General features: G+C 45.0%; 1 protein-coding gene across 1 annotated transcript in view; it reads right to left on the reverse strand.

Moving 5' to 3' along the window:
• Window positions 1–3447: 3447 nt before the first annotated feature.
• IL17REL (interleukin 17 receptor E like) overlaps window positions 3448–19908 on the reverse strand; it is a 50879-nt gene continuing 34418 nt past the window's right edge. The window contains exons 10-18 of the mRNA XM_028745312.2: window positions 18690–18853; window positions 17295–17339; window positions 16186–16243; window positions 15072–15220; window positions 11735–11800; window positions 10066–10123; window positions 9619–9735; window positions 4918–4972; window positions 3448–3631 (exon numbers count right to left, since the gene is read on the reverse strand). Of these exons, the coding sequence (XP_028601145.2) occupies window positions 3601–3631; window positions 4918–4972; window positions 9619–9735; window positions 10066–10123; window positions 11735–11800; window positions 15072–15220; window positions 16186–16243; window positions 17295–17339; window positions 18690–18853 (743 nt within the window). The 3' untranslated portion in view covers window positions 3448–3600. The remainder of the gene's footprint in view (window positions 3632–4917; window positions 4973–9618; window positions 9736–10065; window positions 10124–11734; window positions 11801–15071; window positions 15221–16185; window positions 16244–17294; window positions 17340–18689; window positions 18854–19908) is intronic.

Raw genomic sequence — 19908 nt, forward strand, 5'->3', positions numbered from 1 at the left:
TATTTTGGGACTACAACTCCCATCATCCCTAGCTAACAGGACCAGTAGTCAGGGATGATGGGAGTTGTAGTCTCAAAACATCTGGAGGGCCTATGTCTGCTTTAGGCTGTGCTAGTTGGGACTGATGCAGTTCAAGATGCTGCTAATGGGACAAGAGTAGCGGCAGAGTGTGTCTTCATAGCACCCAAGGGTGTAGCCGGAGGGGGCAGGGAGGGGCAGCTGGCCCCCCAATCAATAAAAACCAGCCCAATCAAATCAACCCAATCACACCAAACATGGGGCTAAGCAAAGGTCTTCTCTTGGCTTACCAATCATGGTTTGTTCAAACAAAACAAACCAGGATGCCTTGTTTGGGTATCTTCCTTTCACGTTACCCGAGGTATATTCAACAGCAGCTTTTGACAATAACTTTTGCCAGATTGCTGCTTTCAAATATTTCATCAGATGTTCAATGGTTCTCACCCTTACCACCCTTTGTGAGGAGAAATGTGATGTGCAAAACACACAATAAAATCTGTTTTGTGGGCCAGTGTCTGAAGATGGAATCTCTTGAAATCACTGAATTTATTATTATTATTATTATTATTATTATTATTATTATTATTATTCCTTAGCTTTGCGTCGTTTTCCTATTTTTGCTTGCTGTTCAACATGTTCCCCTTCTCTCTATTAAGCAACAGGGAACCTGTGACTCTCCAGCCATTGTTGTTCTACGGCGTCAATCATACCTGAGACCATCAAATGTATTGACTTGGGCTGATGGGAGTTGGAGTCCCTCAGTTTCTGGAGAGTCACGGTTCCCCAGCACATTATGGATTCAGGCCTATTATATATATTTAAAATTCTTGAAAAGCCTTCTCTGGCATCTTTTCTCTACTTGAGCTGTCCTCTACTTTCATGTACCAAGAGTTGGGATTGTTTTCTTCCTCAGCACATCTTAGCACACACAGATTCTAACATCCCAGCACTTTCCTGTGTTACATCAGCAACAAGATGTCTTTAATTTACATGCTTCTCCCAAATGCACCCTCTGAGAATACTAAGACAAAATTTCATACAGATGGGAAAGACTTCTCATGCTCCTCACCAACTTTCATGTTTTCCGGGGGCCTAAATAAACAGTCCCCTCACAGAATCCCACACAGGTTTTTAAGCTCCACCATGGATGTTAACTTGACTCCTTGTTACGCCTCAGAAATGAGGCATGCCCGGCAGGAATTTGGACTTCAGTAGAAGAAATAAACGACAAACAGTTGGCATTTTGTAGCGTTCGTGGTATTATTCTCATATAAATAATGGGATTGGTACATAACAAGAACATGTCATTATATCTTTCAGATTTCTAAGTAACGTTAGGAATTCTAAATGGCAAACAGATGACAGACCCAATTTCCCCATGTGGATGAAGCCAATGAAGGGGTTTCCTCAAGTATATCTAGGAAAGAAGAATATAGGTGATTCTGGATCTGTGGGGGGGGGGGACTCTACAAGGGAACAGCCTGGCTCACTGTCCTTTCTCATTCTTTTTCAATTGCATCCACAGGAGGAGTGGTGATGGGACAACATTGAGTGGTCAGAGGGGAAAGACAGGGAAGAGGAGGTATTGGAAGCTGAAGAGGCAACACGGTTTAGTGAGCTGGGGGAGACTGTGGCAGAGAGAAGTCAAAGAAGAAGAAGAAGAAGAAGAAGAGGCTGCTGCTAAAGCAGGTGAGTGGGAGGAGAGAGGTCAGGAGGCAGAGATGAGTTAGACAGTTGAAGAGTCACAGGTATCTCCCACTCCTGCTGAGATAAGCTCCCCTCACCGCTTGTCTCCCAGAACCAGAAGAGACATGAAAAGGGTGGAAGAGAGACTGGCTGCATGCAGGCTCAGTCTCTGATTGCTTGTCTGATTGGTTGGAAGAAGCCACAGAGAGGAGGAGGCAGGGTTTGGGGAGACGGGGACCTTTAGTCTCAGCAACTGATTTCCTGGGATAAGACCTACAGGGAACAAGCTGCTGTGCTTATTAGGCCAACTCTGTGAAGGTCGTGCTTTCGAACTGTGTGATTTACTGACCAGCTCACTCTGTGGCACACAGTGTCTCTGAGCATTTAAAAGTGCTGGCAAAAAAACAACTTAACGACACTAGCTAAGAAGATAGAAAATAAACCCAAGGCTATCGCAGAAAGAGTCTACTAATCTGTAACAGGCTCTCACAAACTCTGTGGAAAAGAATTAAAACCGGATGCTGAATGCATTTCAACAAAAGCGAGTCTCACAAAATGCAGTTGAGCTTGCTTGGTAATAACTTTGCTGAGTACTTCAGCCACAGAAACAATGCATGCTGTCTCCAGGTAGAAAAATCAAACTATGCGATAAAACCTGAGAATTGTCTAAGGGTTAGGTTTCTGTCCATGGCAAGACAGGAGCTTTTTATTCCTCAGTAATAAAAAGTAACAGCTTATAAGGAGGAGGGAGCGGAACACAAACAATAAAATAGATAACAAATACGCAAACAAAATCTTTTCCATTCAATAACTTTTGGGGTGCCCTTGGATTTGACAAAGTGACATATTATACATGAGATGATCCTCAAATAACAAAACTTAGGCACCAAAGGTGTCATGGACTTTGAAGATGCTCAAACTCAGGACGAAAGGGAGAAACGTGCTAAGAGGAAGGCACGCTTGGCAAACCCTCACTGTGATCAACTCCCACCCAGAAAGCTATGTCTCCACTGTGTGGATCCAGAATTGGCCTCCAAGGTCACTTACGGACTCACTGTTAAGACCGTGTTCATGGAAGTACTTGGCTGCGAATGATTGCCAAAGAGGAAGACATTTAAGGTAATATCACATCATTTTAAACAGCCAAGAACAGTATCATGGGAACTGTAGTTTGTTAAGAGGGCTGGGCGTTGTTGGAAAACACCTCTTCCCTTCCCAGAGTACAATTCCCTGGGAAGTGGGCTTGACTTCAGCTCTGAGAACTGAAGCTCTGTGAGGAGAACACCGGGTCTCCTAACAACTCTCAGCATCCTTTACAAACTACAGTTCACCGGGTTTAAAGTGGTATGGTACTGTTTTAAAGTGCAGATGAGGCCTTAGTACACCATCTGTGCACAGGGGAGTTTCTTTTTGTGTCCCTCACGCATGACAGAATCGCCATTTTCCATTGGCTTATCCCACAAAGCTGCCACAAATGTTTAAAAGCCCACCAGAAGTTTGTGGAACTACCAGCCTACCAAGAGGGAGGGTGATGATTCTGTAGGAAAGATCCAAGCTGCCCAGGTCCCTACCCTGGTGGCTGTGGACCTTTGAATGTTTGCAAGAACGCTGTGGGATGAATCTATGGCAAAGCAGCTCCCACAGCACGTACTGCAACATCTAATGAGCACATTCGTCAATTCCGAAGGAGACTGAAACTGACTGTAGACTGTTTTTCACTCTTCTCTCTCCCTCCAGGCCCTCAAAAAACTTGACCTCGTGAATAGTCCTTGAAATCAATGAGAATTACTGGCATGTGGCAACTATTCACCAAAGTAAGAGCAACTCGCCCCAAGAGACGTAACACAGTTATTGAGAAGGCCACTGAAATTGTTCCTCTAATTTGATTGCTTTTCTTCATAAATGCAAAGAACAGGTGCTCTTCATCCTGGAGGAGGAAAGAGAAAGAGGTGTCAGATGGGGAAAATTTTCACCGTTTAATAAAAGGGTTAGCGTGTTTCAGGCTTTGTTGACAACTTTTTTTTAATCATTCCATGTTCCGAAACTTAACTGGATCTGCCAAAATTAGCAGATAGTATTAATCATGATTTATTTTTTCAACCTGGGGTGAGGAACTGTGATGGGATGATGAGCTGCTTGTGCATAAAATCCTAGTCCCTCAGAGTTTGATCAAATACGCAAACCTCTGCCTACGACGGAGCCCCTCAGGCATGGCTCTGTCAGTCGCTAGCAGAATCCGAAAGTGGGCGCTTACGGAATCTCTTCCAACATAAAAACTCCTTTATGGAAACACGTCTTCTGGACTCTCTGCACGACAGTTTCCGGCGAGGAGTGGGTGTCCCTATAGGAGGTCTTGAAACCTCCCCACTGTTTTCGCTGGAAGTGTCTCTGAGCCATCCCTCCGACTCACTTTCCCTTGGAGCTCCTTCACTCCCCCTGCTGGTTCCCTCTCCAGCTGCTAAGTCTCTCTCAACCTGATTGAGCCCTTCCACCTCCTGTCCTTCCGATGGCAGTTCCCTGACAGGAACCTATGGCCCTCCTTGTTGGACTCCAACTCACATCATCCCTCAACTTTGGTCATGCGGGTTGGAGCTTATGGGATTTGGAGTGCAACATCTTAAGAGCCAAATGTTCCCTTTCCCTGTTTTAGACAATGCCACCACCCCCCGCCTCCAACTAAGGCTAAGGTTGCCCAATGCCTAAATTGCCAAAGTTGTGATGATTCTACAGGGTAGGCAAAACCTCCAGGTCATAGCCAATTCTTTTCTTGGCCCCACAAATATGGCAACCACCGCAGCCATAGCAAGGTCAATTCAATGAGTAAATGCAAAATTACCCAAGTAGATGGGTGGGTTGATCAAACGAAGAAGGGCTGGGAGTCTGGGGCTGGTGTGGGCTGTTTTAAATCCCCTAGGAATGGACCTGAGGAAAGCCTGATTGTTCCCTCAAGCCCACCCCAATTCGGCAGGCTGACTCAGGGTAGTATTTCAAATCTGTGACAGATATTTTCACATACTGCCTGTATTTTTGTTTCTCTGAGCAGAAGAGGGTTTAAAACTTGACTAGAAGGTTATGAAAGAGTGAGATTTTCTTCCCCAGTTCTAAGACACGGTGTTGCATTGACTTCTAGATCAATTGGGGGGGGGGGGGGCTTGCAAGCAAAGTGTCTTCCGAATGACAAGAAGCCATACCAAAAAAAAAATGTACACTCACCTCTGCATTTTGGTTTGTGCTGTGCTTTTCTCTTTGTGAGTCTCCTTGTGAAAAACTGGAAGGGGAAACAAATGGCAGCAGTTAATCTTCCACCTCAAATTATTCAGCTATCTCGTCATAGATCTAAGGTACCAGAGCCTGTCAAGCGAATGGTTGAAATTAATAAATGGTGGTATTGAGATAATATTTGGGAAATAAAGGGAAAACACAAACAGCAGTACTGTGCCAGGCAAGAAATTTCTGGATTCTAGCTACATGCAGGACTGTTGAAAAACAATGGAAAACCAAGTATTGGGCCATTAAGGGCAACTGGAATTGAATAAAGCTATCCTTTGCCCCTGCTCCAAGGAGTGGATGGGACCAGGAGATTTGGGAGGTTGCCAAGGTGACGGGGGGCAGGATGTGACAGAAAAATGCATCCTTCTTAAAATCCAGAGGTGTTCTGGGAACGAAAAGGAGGAAGTGGGCAGAACTCAATGTAGCGTTGAGAGACCGGGAGCCATGACTGACGACTGTCTTAGACCCAAACTTGCCAAAGTTATGAGAGCGGCAATGAGAGCCACTCTAGGAGTATAATGTCCTGCAACCCCTCCACAGAAGACTTTAGGTCAGCTTTTCTCAACCTGTAGGTCCCCAGATGTTGTTGAACCACAACTCCCATCACCCCTAGCTAGCAAGGCCAGAGCTCAGGGATGATGGGAGTTGTAGTCCAACAACATCTGGGGACCCACAGGTTGAGAACCGCTGCTTTAGGTACATATGCGTGTAAAATGAGCCATATTTCTTAAAGGTACTAGCCTCCATGGCGTCTTGATTTTCCCAGTGGAAACACAACCCTGGTTGAGTGTCTGGAACCCCCGGAATCTTATTTTCACTCAGCAGAGACTGGAGGTGGTGTGCAACCTTTGTAACAATACTGATACCCTGGTCTTCCTTCCAGGGCAATGCCCATAGTTTCCCCTCTGCCAATTTTACCCTCAAAGCACGACTGAGTGGTGATATGGACCTGGGTCTCCCCAGTTCTAGTCCAACATGCTAAACACAACATCACATTTTATCTAGCCTCCTATCTGACCTAGTTAAGAAACAGGTTGCCAAGAAGAAGCAAAGGAAGTTTTGTATAAACATGTCTTCAGGGGCCACTTGACGGAGCCGCGCCCTGAGATCCGCCAGACTTAGGTCAACAACGGCAACATCAAATGATGGGTTGCAGTTACAAAACAGTCCTTGCAGATCAGACAATAAGGACAAAGTTTATATATCACTATTCATCACTTGTTCAAACAATGGAGCTTCATCACTTATTCAAACAATGAAGCAATAATTTACCAGAACCAAGGCTCACATATTTGAATCAGCCCACCACTCCTAAGTGTGACTAGATATGTATTTTTGTTTCCTAAATGACAATCCAAGGCAGAAATCCAGCAGGATGCCTGGAACGCACTGGCATTTTAAGGAACATGTTTTCTGAAGATGGCATCTTGAAGGTTGCTTTGCACATTACATTATGTGTGGAAAAGAGGATGCGCAAGTGACTCATGCCTCTTTTCGTGGTTTTTGTTTGTGCAAGGAGGGTATTTGATTTGCATCTCTTCCTTACAAGGAGAGGTTACAGCTTGCACATCTTACCAGAAATGGATGAGAGAAACAAAAATAGATACTGGAATCAGTTCTGCAGTTCCTTGAATCATGCAAATCTGCCCCGGGTATTCTACTAGACCTCATATGGAAATGTAGCTTGGCAATTGTCTGAGTGTAAGGTTGCCATACGTCCTGAATTTCCCTGATGTATCTGGAATACTGCAGTCGGAAGCAGTGTCTGGATGTATGTCAACCCATGTTCTGTTTCATGAATTTGCCAAACAAAAGCTCAACAACTTTTCCGTCCAGAGTGCGTATGGAAACATTGCCTTTGAAGAGGCCATACCACCTGACTCAAATAAATAACAAATGGGCAGACTGCAATACAGTCCATTTGTATAGCTACAATTGACATGGGTTATATAAACGAAAACCACTTGGGTACCTTCTAACATGTAACCATGGGCATAAGCCATGGTGAGCTCAAGTCTTCTAGAATACCCCCATCTGTCAGGGAATGCCTTGTTGTTGGGACTATGTTGGGTGAGCAACAGATAGAGAAGGAAATGAGGGAACAGATATGAGTATGGACCTGAATTATATTGGATATAAGAGTTCAGACACTCTACACCATTGACCTAAGCAGACCATTTTGGACTGGTAAAAATGGTTATAGAAGGGGTGGTAAATCTCCTTTAGGACCACATTCCCCAATAGATAGCCATGTGGCAGCTTGCCAATGAGGACCAGGTAAAGGTAAAGGGATCCCTGACCATTAGGTCCAGTCGTGACCGACTCTGGGGTTGCGGCGCTCATCTCGCTTTATTGGCCAAGGGAGCCGGCGTATCGCTTCCAGGTCATGTGGCCAGCATGACTAAGCCGCTTCTGGCGAACCAGAGCAGTGCATGGAAACACCGTTTACCTTCCCGCCGGAGCGGTACCTATTTATCTACTTGCACTTTGACGTGCTTTCAAACTGCTAGGTTGGCAGGAGCAGGGACCGAGCAACGGGAGCTCACCCCGTCACGGGGATTTGAACCGCCGACCTTCTGATCAGCAAGTCCTAGGCTCTGGGGTTTAACCCACAGTGCCACCCGTGTCCCTAATGAGGACCAGAGCTGCAGACAAATGTGGGCGGAGCAACAGATGAAACTCTTAGCTTGGTGCAAGAAGCTACAGTTAGTGGGTCGTTCCCTAGACCAGATGGATGGGAGCTTGCCCGCTCTTGATGGAGTTACACTCTCTCTGAAGGAGCAGGTACATAGCTCGGGAATATTTCGAGATCAATTGCTGTCACTTGAGGCTCAGGTGGCCTCGATGGCACAGAGTGCCTTGCATCAGCTTTGGCTGGTGCCCTACCCAGATAGGGATAGTCTAACATCTGTCGTCTATGCTCTGCTAATCTCTAGGTTAGATTATTGTAATGTGTTATGTGTGCATGGGGGCCGCCTCTGAAAACAGTTCGGAAACTTCCACTGGTGCAAGACAGTTTGAGCGCATTGCACAGATCCTGGCCCAACTGCACTGGCTGCCAATTAGTTTCTGGGCCCAATTCAAAGTGCTGGTTTTGATCTATCAAGCCTTAAACAGCTCAGGTCTGCAATAATTCAAGGGCTGCTTCTCCCCATATGACAGAGTCCAGACCCTGTGATCATAATCTGAGGCCCTTCATAGTGTGCCTCCTCCACAAGAGGTCCGGAGGATGGCAACATGAGAATGGACCTTTTCTGCAATGGCCACCCCAGGGAGGATCGCCTGACACGTTCATTATACATCAGCGCCAGGTGGAAACGTTCTTTTTCAACCAGGCCTTTGGCTGATTAACATTCTGTGTTCTGGAGGTTGCATCACCATGCTTCCAAGATTTTACAGTCCATGGAAAACAGATGAACTTAGGTGTTCAAGTTGGTCTTAATAAGATTAATACAAGCTGCAGGAGAAGGGAGGCTTGGTAGGACATTGAAACTGTGAGTGAGTTCCATCAACTCCATGGACATTTCTTGCTTGAAAAAGAAAGTTCAGAAGGGAATGTGTGAATAAGTTGTGAATCTTCCTACAGTGGTGCCTCGCAAGACGAAATTAATCCGTTCCGCGAGTCTCTTCATCTTGCGGTTTTTTCATCTTGCGAAGCACGGCTATTAGCGGCTTAGCGGCTTTAAGAAAAAGGAAACAAACTCGCAAGAACTCTCAAGACGTTTCGTCTTGCGAAGCAAGCCCATAGGGAAATTCGTCTTGCGGAACGACTCAAAAAGCGGAAAACCCTTTCGTCTAGCAAGTTTTTCGTCTTGCAAGGCATTTGTCTTGCGGGGCACCACTGTATCTTTCAAAGTTTCCTTTTAACTCCAAGGGAGGGAAAATTAACTGCATACACTGAATACTCAGCTTGCTTAACTATTTCAATGAACCCAGAGCTGCTTTCATACATGCAACAATGGCCGAGCCAATTTGTTCTTCTTCACAAATGTTGAAAATTGCAACACTCAGGATCCACGCAACATCAGACAAGCACCTGCGTTCTAGCACAGATTAGGGTTGCCATATTTCCGCTGCTGTTTCCATCGTGTTGCCATACATCCAGGGTTTTCCTGACATTTGGCAAAATTCCCCCCTGACACCGAAACCAGGACATGTCAACCATTGTAATGAACAATCAGGGTGAAGAAGACTCTGAACAGGGAACAGCTTTGGATGTTATTAGAAGCTCCAGCTAATGCATGCACAAACCCTTTATGCAATCATTCTCACATCCAGGAGGAAACTTGCTACCGGTTTTCATAAAACTTGTGCATCTTCCCCTATGCAAATTATTCTATGCTGTTACCATAGAAACTCAAAAGCCAGAATCTCAAGGTACTGGTCCAGCCAAGAGCTGATACTTCTAACTATCCCCCAAGCCACTCTGAGCCAGCATGCTGCCATATGCCCAGGGCTTGCATAACCAGAACACCCCAGCCTGGAAGCTAGATTCCACTGCTACATCAAACCTTTTTAAAATAAATAAATGACTTTTTAAGACTTAGAAGAAACAGAACAGATCCCTCTGCCACAATATAGAGACCCCGCTGTGTGAATTCATGACATACTTAGGTTACATGCTTTGTTTACACGGAATCGTACCTGATAAAAGTTTATGTCCCAGGAGCCCCATCATGGTCACAGTCAACACAAGCAATGCTATTAGAGATAGGATGCTTAAGGAATTTTCATCACCTTCCTGACTCCGAGTAGCAGAAACTGGAAAGAAAAAATGTCCTCGCGTTGTAGTCGATACATACGTTTCAAGAATATGTAGTCCTTTCATATAAGGGTTATCTCTGTTAGAACATTTGCTATAGGGTGCATGCCTTGTTCTCGGTGATGCCAAATCAATAGCTGAAGAGAACATTGTCAGTCAGCAAGGACTGCATTTGATCCTGCCTCTCACAGGCTCTAGGATCACAATAGGTTCCACCACCAAGACAAGCCCAGGGCCAACCACATGGGACAACTGTGGCTGCAGACCACACATTATTTTACTTGGCTTTGGGCTATAGTGGCCAATACAATACTATTATCAATACTTACTACAGGCCAAATCACAGATGTGTGAAGGAATAGAATAGTCTACATCTGTCCTCCGTCCCTTATAAAAGAAAAAAGGGAGGAAAGTTATTACCATGGCACAGGTTTTTGTTTTGTTTTGTTGGTCAGTTGAATGCAACTCCTCCATTTTCTTGCAGTGTTAGATCTGCTAAATAGGTGTTGACACTATAACATTTAGCTACTGCCCATACCAGAAGCAGCTCAAAGGTGGGGCAAAGTCACTACCGTAGCTTCCGGGCAGGTGGGTCGCTATTGCTTATCAGGAGGAAGAGGGGCAAAGCAGTGGGGAGGCTGGCATGGTGCAAATGCACCAGCAGGAACACCAAATTGAGATCTGCACACTGTCAGTCTCTGTGACGCCTCTATTTTCCGCTCCCAGTAAACAACAGTGGTCCATCTGCCGGAAACCTAGCAGAGCCTCTTCACCCACCCAGGAAGCCACTTCTGATCCAATGGTATGCGGTCAGTGGACTAGGCTAGTCCCCTAAATGCTCCCAATAAAATAAGGTATTGAAGTCAGGCACCTCCTTCCCAAAGCCCAGGAAACTTCTGCCTGGCTAATAATAATAATAATAATAATAATAATAATAATAATAATAATTTATTTATACCCTGCCCACCTGGCTGGGTTTCCCCAGCTACTCTGGGCGGCTTCCAACAAAACACTAAAATACAATAACCTATTAAACATTAAAAGCTTCCCTAAACAGGGCTGCCTTCAGATGTCTTCTAAAAGTTTGGTAGTTATTTTTCTCTTTGACATCTGATGGGAGGGCGTTCCACAGGGCGGGTGCCACTACCGAGAAGGCCCTCTGCCTGGTTCCCTGTAACTTGGCTTCTCGTAGCGAGGGAACCGCCAGAAGGCCCTCGGCGCTGGACCTCAGTGTCCGGGCAGAACGATGGAGGTGGAGACGCTCCTTCAGGTATACTGGGCCGAGGCTATTTAGGGCTTTAAAGGTCAGCACCAACACTTTGAATTGTGCTCGGAAACGTACTGGGAGCCAGTGTAGGTCTTTCAAGACCGGTGTTATATGGTCTTGGCGGCTGCTCCCAGTCACCAGTCTAGCTGCAGCATTCTGGATTAGTTGTAGTTTCCGGGTCACCCTCGAAGGTAGCCCCACATAGAGCGCATTGCAGTAGTCCAAGCGAGAGATAACCAGAGCATGGACCACTCTGGCGAGACAGTCCGCGGGCAGGTAGGGTCTCAGCCTGCGTATCAGATGGAGCTGGTAAACAGCTGACCTGGACACAGAATTGACCTGTGCCTCCATAGACAGCTGTGAGTCCAGGCTGCGCACCTGGTCCTTCAGGGGTACAGTTACCCCATTCAGGCTTAGGGAGGCTGCTGGTGCCTTTGTCCTTAACTGTTCCCCTACAAAAAAAATTCACCACAACAACTGTTCTGACCCATCTATTCCATTTTCTGAGGGATGTTGTCTTTGCAATCCCAGAGCTTCCCCCGTTTCTCCCTCAGCTATAGTCTTAACATTTTCCCAAGGAGGTAAATGCATTCCCACCCACCCACCCAGATGCCTTGCCACTGCTGCTGCAATAAGATGATAAAGAACTGATTAGGGAAGATGTGCTACTTCCCCATCTAGTTATCATTTGCATGCTAGCACAGAAAAGACCTTTGAAACAAAAGACAAACCTGAATGCAGATGTCTGATCCACATGTTTTGCCTGAGATGTTGACATACGTTGAACTCAAGCCAGCCTGTTAAAGAGGCAAAAGCAAAAAAAACACACACATTAACCCAAAGGCAACTGAGATGGCTCATTTTCCTTTTTGGCCATGATACTTATTTGACTGTGCCACAAAACACAGTGGTTTGCATTGATGAAGACATTCACCCTTTTTGGTGTGTCTATGGAGCATGCTGATCTTGTGCCAGTTCCAAGTGTGGGGAACCTGTGCCCCTCCAGATGTTACTGGACTCCAAATCCCATTAGCTGCAGCCAGTATGGTCAATAGTCAAGGATGATGGGATTTGGAGTCCAGTATAGTTAAAACTATGGTTTTCCCAGTAGTGATTTATGGACGTGAGAGCTGGACCATAAAGAAGGCTGATCACCGAAGAATTGATGCTTTTGAATTCTGGTGCTGGAGGAAACTCTTGAGAGTCCCATGGACTGCAAGGAGATCAAACCTATCCATTCTTAAGGAAATTAGCCCTGAGTGCTCACTGGAAGGACAGATCCTGAAGCTGAGGCTCAAGTACTTTGGCCACCTCGTGAGAAGAGAAGACTCCCTGGAAGAGACCCTGATGTTGGGAAAGATGGAGGGCACAAAGAGAAGGGGACGACAGAGGACGAGATGGTTGGACAGTGTTCTCAAAGCTACAAACATGAGTCTGACCAAACTGCGGGAGGCTCTCCAAAAGTTTTTCCTGATGTTTAGTAGGAATCTCCTTTCTTGTCACTTGAAGCCATTGGCTCAAATCCTACCCTCCAGAACAGGAGAAAAGCTTGTTCCTTCTTCTGTGTTATAGCTCTTGAGAAATTTCCTCTCAGTCTCCTCTTTTCTAGGCTAAACATACCCAGCTCCTTCAACCGTTCCTCATAAGGCTTGGTTTCCAAACCCTTGACCATCTGGGTTCTGCATTTGCTCAGTTTGAGGTGATGACTCAGTGCTTCTCACTGCTTTTGTTGAGAGTCGTTGAAGGCTGGCAACATCAACTTCGCCATGTGGGAATCCCTTACAGACAACCACAGTGTCTGGAGACAGGCGGTAAGGTTGTGGTGCAACCATAGCAGTGACCAGAGGAGGAATAACCGCTGGGAAGAGCACACAGTGAAGTAACGCCGTGGTGCATCTGCAGCAACACAATCGGATGCCTTCATCTGGCCCAGCTGCAACAAAACAGGTCTCTCCCATATTGGTCTCTACAGCCACAGCAGGCGCTGTAACTTCATCCCCAAAGAAACACTCCTCCATTGTCCCCCAAGGCAGATGGATGTCAACAACAACATCTCAAAGCCAGTTCCCATGTGTAGGTTCATTGTTTGGTCATTTGTGAAATGCATCATAATGCATACAGTGGTACCTCGGGTTACATACGCTTCAGGTTACATACGCTTCAGGTTACAGACACAGCTAACCCAGAAATAGTACCTCAGGTTAAGAACTTTGCTTCAGGATGAGAACAGAAATTGTGCTCCGGCGGCGCAGCAGCAGCAGGAGGCCCCATTAGCTAAAGTGGTGCTTCAGGTTAAGAACAGTTTCAGGTTAAGAATGGACCTCCGGAACGAATTAAGTACTTAACCTGAGGTACCACTGTATTCTTTTCCTATACTTTGTGGCCAAGCTTACTGTTTGTGAAAGCTAGTAGGTGGCTAGGTTGAGAGTAGAATCATAGAGTCCAACTGTAGAGTTGGAACGGACCCTTGTGTCATCTAGTCCAATCCCCAGCAATGCAGGGATCTCAGCTAAAGCATCCATGACAGCACAATCTCTCCAGGAAATAAACAACTATCTGACTTTTAGAAAACTGTTGTCTTCAGGAGTTTTCTAAAAGTCAGATAGTTGTTTATTTCCTGGACATCTATTTCTATTTCCTCTATCATTCAGCCTGGGCACTGAGGTCCAGCTCTGAGGTCCTTCTGGAGGTTCCCTCACTGCAAGAAGTGAGGTTGCAGGGAATCAGGTGGATGGCCTTCTCGGTGGTGGTACCCACCCTGTGAAACATCCTCCCACCAGATGTCCAGGAAATAAACAACTATCTGACTTTTAGAAAACTCCTGAAGACAACCCTGTTTAGGGAAGTTTTTAAGGTTTGATGTTTTGCCATTTTTTTTATGTGCTGTAAGACACCCATAGTGGCTGGGGGAACTCAGCCACATGGGCGGGGTATAAATATAAAATTATTATTATTATATTACAGTAGATAACAGAACATTGGAAACTTCAGGCTGGTTCCTATGATGGAAGTTTTGGAGTCGCAAAGCCAATCTTGTCATCATCTTGATCCTCTTTTCCAAATTAAGAAGAGGCTTCTTTTTGTTGTTGTTGTTAAAAATATGTACCTAGCAGAGCCTGCCTGATCTGAAGTGCGAACATTAGAAGTGAATCAGAGTTCTATCAAAATCAGTTTGAAGTCAGGTCTCAGCGGCCAATATCTGTCACGTAAGATACCCCTGCCCGTACGGGCCAGTCTTGCCAGACTCTAGGGTTGTGCGCTCATCTCACTCTAGAGGCCGGGGGCCAGCGCTGTCCGCAGACACTTCCGGGTCACATGGCCAGCGTGACAAGCTGCATCTGGCGAGCCAGCGCAGCACACGGAACGCCGTTTACCTTCCCGCTTGGTAAGCGATCCCTATTTATCTACTTGCACCTGGGGGTGCTTTCGAACTGCTAGGTTGGCAGGCGCTGGGACCAAACGACGGGAGCGCACCCCGCCGCGGGGATTCGAACCGCTGACCATGCGATCGGCAAGTCCTAGGCACTGAGGTTTTACCCACAGTGCCACCCGTGTCCCTGTCACGTACTTTCCTTTAAAAGAACGCCGAACACCAAAATGTAGCAATCTCTAGTCAGTCAAGCATTTAGGGGGAAAAATTGGAGTACTTTATTTGGAAGGATATTTCCACTAAATGCTCTGTGCAAATCATTGTTCATTGTAAAGTCACTGAGAGGATGTGGTGGAAAAAACCATTCGAAAACAAAAGAAGGGGAACTCTGTGATTCAAAATCTACATGATTTCACAACATAACGTAGCTGTACAGAACGTACCAATTCCATAATGGTACTTGAGGATTGATAGGGTTTTTTTTAATTAAAAAATGATATCCCATCTCACAGTAGTACTTAGTTGCTCTTTTTTTAACTTAGGTCTTTAGGGTTAGTCAGTATGTTTCCCACTGACTGAAATGGGTATTCTCCTGCATGCCACACTTCTCAAAATGTTTGCCTTAAAAGGATCTGACAGACGTAGATCAAGAGTTCAGGATTCACTTGTAAGAAAGGAGAAATAAAAATGGCACAAACCACTGAGATGGGCTGGTGGATTCCAGTAGAGTTGCATAAAGACGCCTCTGTCTTGTTGCATACATGAATGGAAAATTTTGCCTCGGCAGCTTGTGACATGAAGGAAACTTCTATCCTATTGTCCATCACAGCAAGATTCATTTCCCAAGCTGAAACAGAAGTAGAAAAGCAATTACCGAGAAGTGATCCTAACTAGTGACACTTTTGTTTTTGCCATTTAATACTTGCTTCATTTTTCAGCCAGCTTCATCGCTGAAGCTCAGAGGCGACCGCAAAATGTCCACCCTTTAGTTAATCTCACAAATATCGCATTATGAGGTTTGTGCGCCTTGTACCCAGGAGCATCGTACACCGCACCAATGCTTAGATAACTATACAAATTAGTATGTTGATTTTAATAAACTGCCCTTTGCAAATGTTTTCTTGGAATGAGACTTATTGGCATTCGCCTGTCTCGAGAGACAATGGAGTGTGCCTCCGGCGGTGAAGGCAAACTGCTGGAGAATCACAGCACCAGCTGTGGCTGCAGAGACCAGTAACTCATAACTGCTGCCTCCTGCGTTGTTTTCGCTGCAATAGCACCACCGGAGTGACCTGGGCAGTGTGTATGCAAAGGCGGTTTTAGGGTGGCATGACCAGTGTGGCGACACTGGGTGCCACGGTGCTGGAGGTGCCACAGCAATGCTGTGGAATGGAGTGCAAGAGGTGGGGGGACTGAATTTTAGCGTCACACAGGGTGCCACTGAAATTGGAGAGCCCAAAATCCACCGCTGGTGTGTGGAGGTCCTGGGCTGCCCAGACAACAAGACCCACCCCCTCTTGGCCTTGCTGATGTGGTGCCAAGGAAAGCAGAGCAATAAATTTGGCACCAGCTTGGCTGCTAGGAGTTGCCGGAAGGAGGCGTACAAGACGCCATCCAACCGCCTTAGGGACACCTAGGGAAACACCGTAATTCAAAGGATAAAGTTCCTCATTATTCAAGGTCCTTCAGATGTAGTCTTAGAAAAACAAAACAGAAAAAACCCACAGATATAGACTAAGCAGCTTGTTCCGCTATGACTGCCATTGAGCCATTACAAATGTAGAGAGATGTTTATGAATGCAATCACCTTACCTTGGGGATTTCCACGAGCAAATGGGCATCGAACCCAAGAACCGTGTTTAGTTGCAAACTAAAAAGGGTTTTTAAAAAAGAAGTGATTAGTTACACTGGGGTTGTTGTTGTTTTTCATCTTAATCTGAATTTCTAAATGGAATGTAGTGATGAATAGAGGAACAGTGGCTTTTACCTTAAACACAATGGGAATTGGTTCCAAGTCAACATCCATAGGATTCTGCTGTGCAGAAGCTAGTACAGTGGTTCCCTAATATTTGCCCTGCACCATGGACCATGTGAAAACTGCTGAGGGTCTTATTTTTCTGCCTGTTGCGGCAATTGCAACATTCTCTGCTAGATGCTGTATGGTTTTGGATGTCATTTCTATTGTTATTTTATTCCTTGTGCATTGTATAAGGAGCAATTAAAAAATACAGTCAAAAATCAACATGGATATTGAATGCAATGGACTGGTTGTGCCTGTCTTCAACCACAAATCTACAGACACACCTCAGATCACATGAAGGGAACATGAAGACCACCAGTGGTCCTTGCACCACAGTTTGGCAACACCTGTTCTAATGAATTGGGGGTTAGGGGGAAATTAGATTTGGGTGCTTCTTCCCAACTAGCTAAATAATTCCAATGGGATAATACAGTCTTCACAAAACCAGTGCTCTCTGAACTGCTTCTCAAACTGTCAATACATTTCTAATGATGGCCGTCCTACGAGTCATAGAGAAGAAGAGGAGGAGGAGGAGGAGGAAGAAGAGGAGGAGGCGTTTGGATTTGATATTCCGCTTTATCACTACCCGAAGAAGTCTCAAGCAGCTAACATTCTCCTTTCCCTTCTTCCCCCATAACAAACACTCTGTGAGGTGAGTGGGGCTGAGAGACTTCAGAGAAGTGTGACTAGCCCAAAGTCACCCAGTAGCTGCATGTGGAGGAGCAGGGAAGCGAACCCGGTTCACCAGATTACGAGTCCACCGCTCTTAACCACTACACCACACTGGCTCTCCAGAGGGGACAGCGTAGCTTTTCCACAGGACCCGGCCACAAGATTTCTCTTAATAAGTAGAGCAAAGGGATGATTCATAAGGAAATAATGTATAAGGGAAAAAATATACCTTCATGCAAAGGTTTGGCTGTGCATCAACTCGAGAATATTTTACCTGATTGAAAACAGAATGATCAGAGAGTTATTGGCATCATCTGAGAAAAACAGGCATTGGCATAGCTAGATTTTAGATGCATTGGAAAGATTATTGATTTATAAGCATTGCAAAGATATTCCTTACTGGACTGAAAGCTAAGCCTGACTTGGTGTAAACTTGACTTACTAACTGACAGCTAAAAGTTGACTTGGTGTACATCAAAGCCTTGTGTCGATGGCATTTTTAGTGAATGCATGGAGTATAGAATTCATGTCCTACTCTGAACCTTTGTTCACCCCCCTTCTTGAACACATCTTAGCTGCATTCAAACTGATGCGTATCTGCATATAGCTTGTGGACACAGGGGTAGGAATGTTCAAACAGATTTATCCTTCAATCTCCCTCCAGTCCCTTAACGTTTTGCAGTACCGTCCTCCGCTTAAAAAACATGTACCAATAATAATATTTTTATTTATACCTCGCCCTTCCCAGTTCAAAAACCAGGCTCTGGGCGGCTAACAACAAATTTAAAACACTTTTAAAAACTTAATTATAAAAACAGCATAAAATACAGTATAAAAACATGAATGACAATAAAATTCGAAAATCAAAAATCAATTAGATTTTGCTAGCTGGCTGAATTGGTCCTACTTGGGCCAGCGAGGAGACCAGGGGAGAATTAGCTGTGGGGTCTCAGAGCGGGTTTATCTTTACCAAAGATAAACGTGGCAAAGAACTGAACAATGAAAGATAGTAATTAATTTCCCCAGCACACCAGGTCTAGAACAACAATGTGTACGAAGGACTACACACGTGAAATGGATATTATAATTATAAAATGTAGCAGAGGTGCTGTTTGTAAAGTGGAAAAAATATGTTGTCAGCTACGAGAATGGACTAACAACAAGTGAAGGACAACAATTGGATATTAAATAAGAGATGATGCAGCTACAGGAGGAAATGATCGACATAAGTTTGCAACAGGATCTAGGAAACCTGATTTTAAGGAACTGTATTAAATGAAAGTAATTTGGTTTGATTTGTAATAATTTGGAATGTTAATTTTAAAAAATAAATAAATAAATAATATGTACCAAAATGCACATCCAGTCACATATCTTGTATTCAAATGCATTCAGAATGCCTATTTCAGAATGAAATAATGTATTGTTAAAATTAGCAATAAGAAATTCTATTTTGTGGGGAAAGAATAAAGAAATTTGTTCTCAAAGGAGACCAACGCATTTTGGCCAACTACTGTTTCACAGTTCTTCTTCAGGTGAAACCAAGTTTCCCTCCCACTCAATGAGTACATGCAGAAATACTAGACCCAGTGCATATATTTGATATTTGCTCTTTTGTGCTTACTTTCTCTGCAGCGATATTTGCCGTGTTCTCTAGATCAACGCACTGATCATTGGTCTTCATGAGCTGACAGAGGCTGACAGTAACGTGGACAGGGCAGGCAGCTTCCCATTCCAGTGTTTGTGTATTGGGATTATAAATAACGTTGTCCCACAGGGCCTTGGTATCTAAAAGCAACATAGGAAGAAATGAAGGCTGCGTAAAAGCACATTATATAGCTCAAGTGTCAGGGATGCTGAACTCAACTCCTCCCCAATGGTAGCTAGCTAAAAGCACCTACCATTTTGTTGGCTGGGAGTGAGATGTGGCCCTGTTGCTATCAGGGCCAGATTTCGGTTTGATGGGGCCCTAAGCCACTGAAGGTAATGGGGCCCTTTATATGCCCAGCTGTCCTTTGTCAACAACAAATTGTTTTTTGTGTTGAATATATGCTATATGGTAATTTATGGACCTAATAGGTATCTAAAGCCATTAAAGGTAAAGGTAAAGGTACCCCTGCCCGTACGGGCCAGTCTTGACAGACTCTAGGGTTGTGCGCCCATCTCACTCAAGAGGCCGGGGGCCAGCGCTGTCCGGAGACACTTCCGGGTCACGTGGCCAGCGTGACAAGCTGCATCTGGCAAGCCAGAGCCGCACACGGAAACGTCGTTTACCTTCTCGCTTGGTAAGCAGTCCCTATTTATCTACTTGCACTTTGACGTGCTTTCGAACTGCTAGGTTGGCAGGCGCTGGGACCGAACAACGGGAGCGCACCCCGCCGTGGGGATTCGAACCGCCGACCTTTCGATCGGCAAGCCCTAGGCGCTGAGGCTTTTACCCACAGCGCCACCCGCGTCCCACCCGCATCTAAAGCCATTAGCACATTACAAATATGTATTTTAATCAAAGTAATTGTTGAACTGAAATACAATTAATAAGAAGGTTATTAATAGTGAAATACAACCCTATATATAGAAAGGAGCAAACTGTGATATTTTAGGGAGCAGGCTAGCAGGCGGGGGCCATTACTTACATCATAGGAGCCTACACAACACAAAACACTGTTGCTGTATGTAGGCTTTATTTTATTTGTTTTTTATCTTATATTTTGGAAATGTACATCTAGTTGTTGTTGTTTTCTTTAAATATTTTTGAGGCCCCCAAGAAAGTGAGGCCCTAAGCTGTAGCTTGTTCAGCTTATACATAAATCTGGCCACTGGTTCCTATCTACCATGAGAGTGCA

This window comes from Podarcis muralis, chromosome 10, assembly GCF_964188315.1.
Source record: "Podarcis muralis chromosome 10, rPodMur119.hap1.1, whole genome shotgun sequence".
NCBI lineage: Eukaryota > Metazoa > Chordata > Lepidosauria > Squamata > Lacertidae > Podarcis > Podarcis muralis.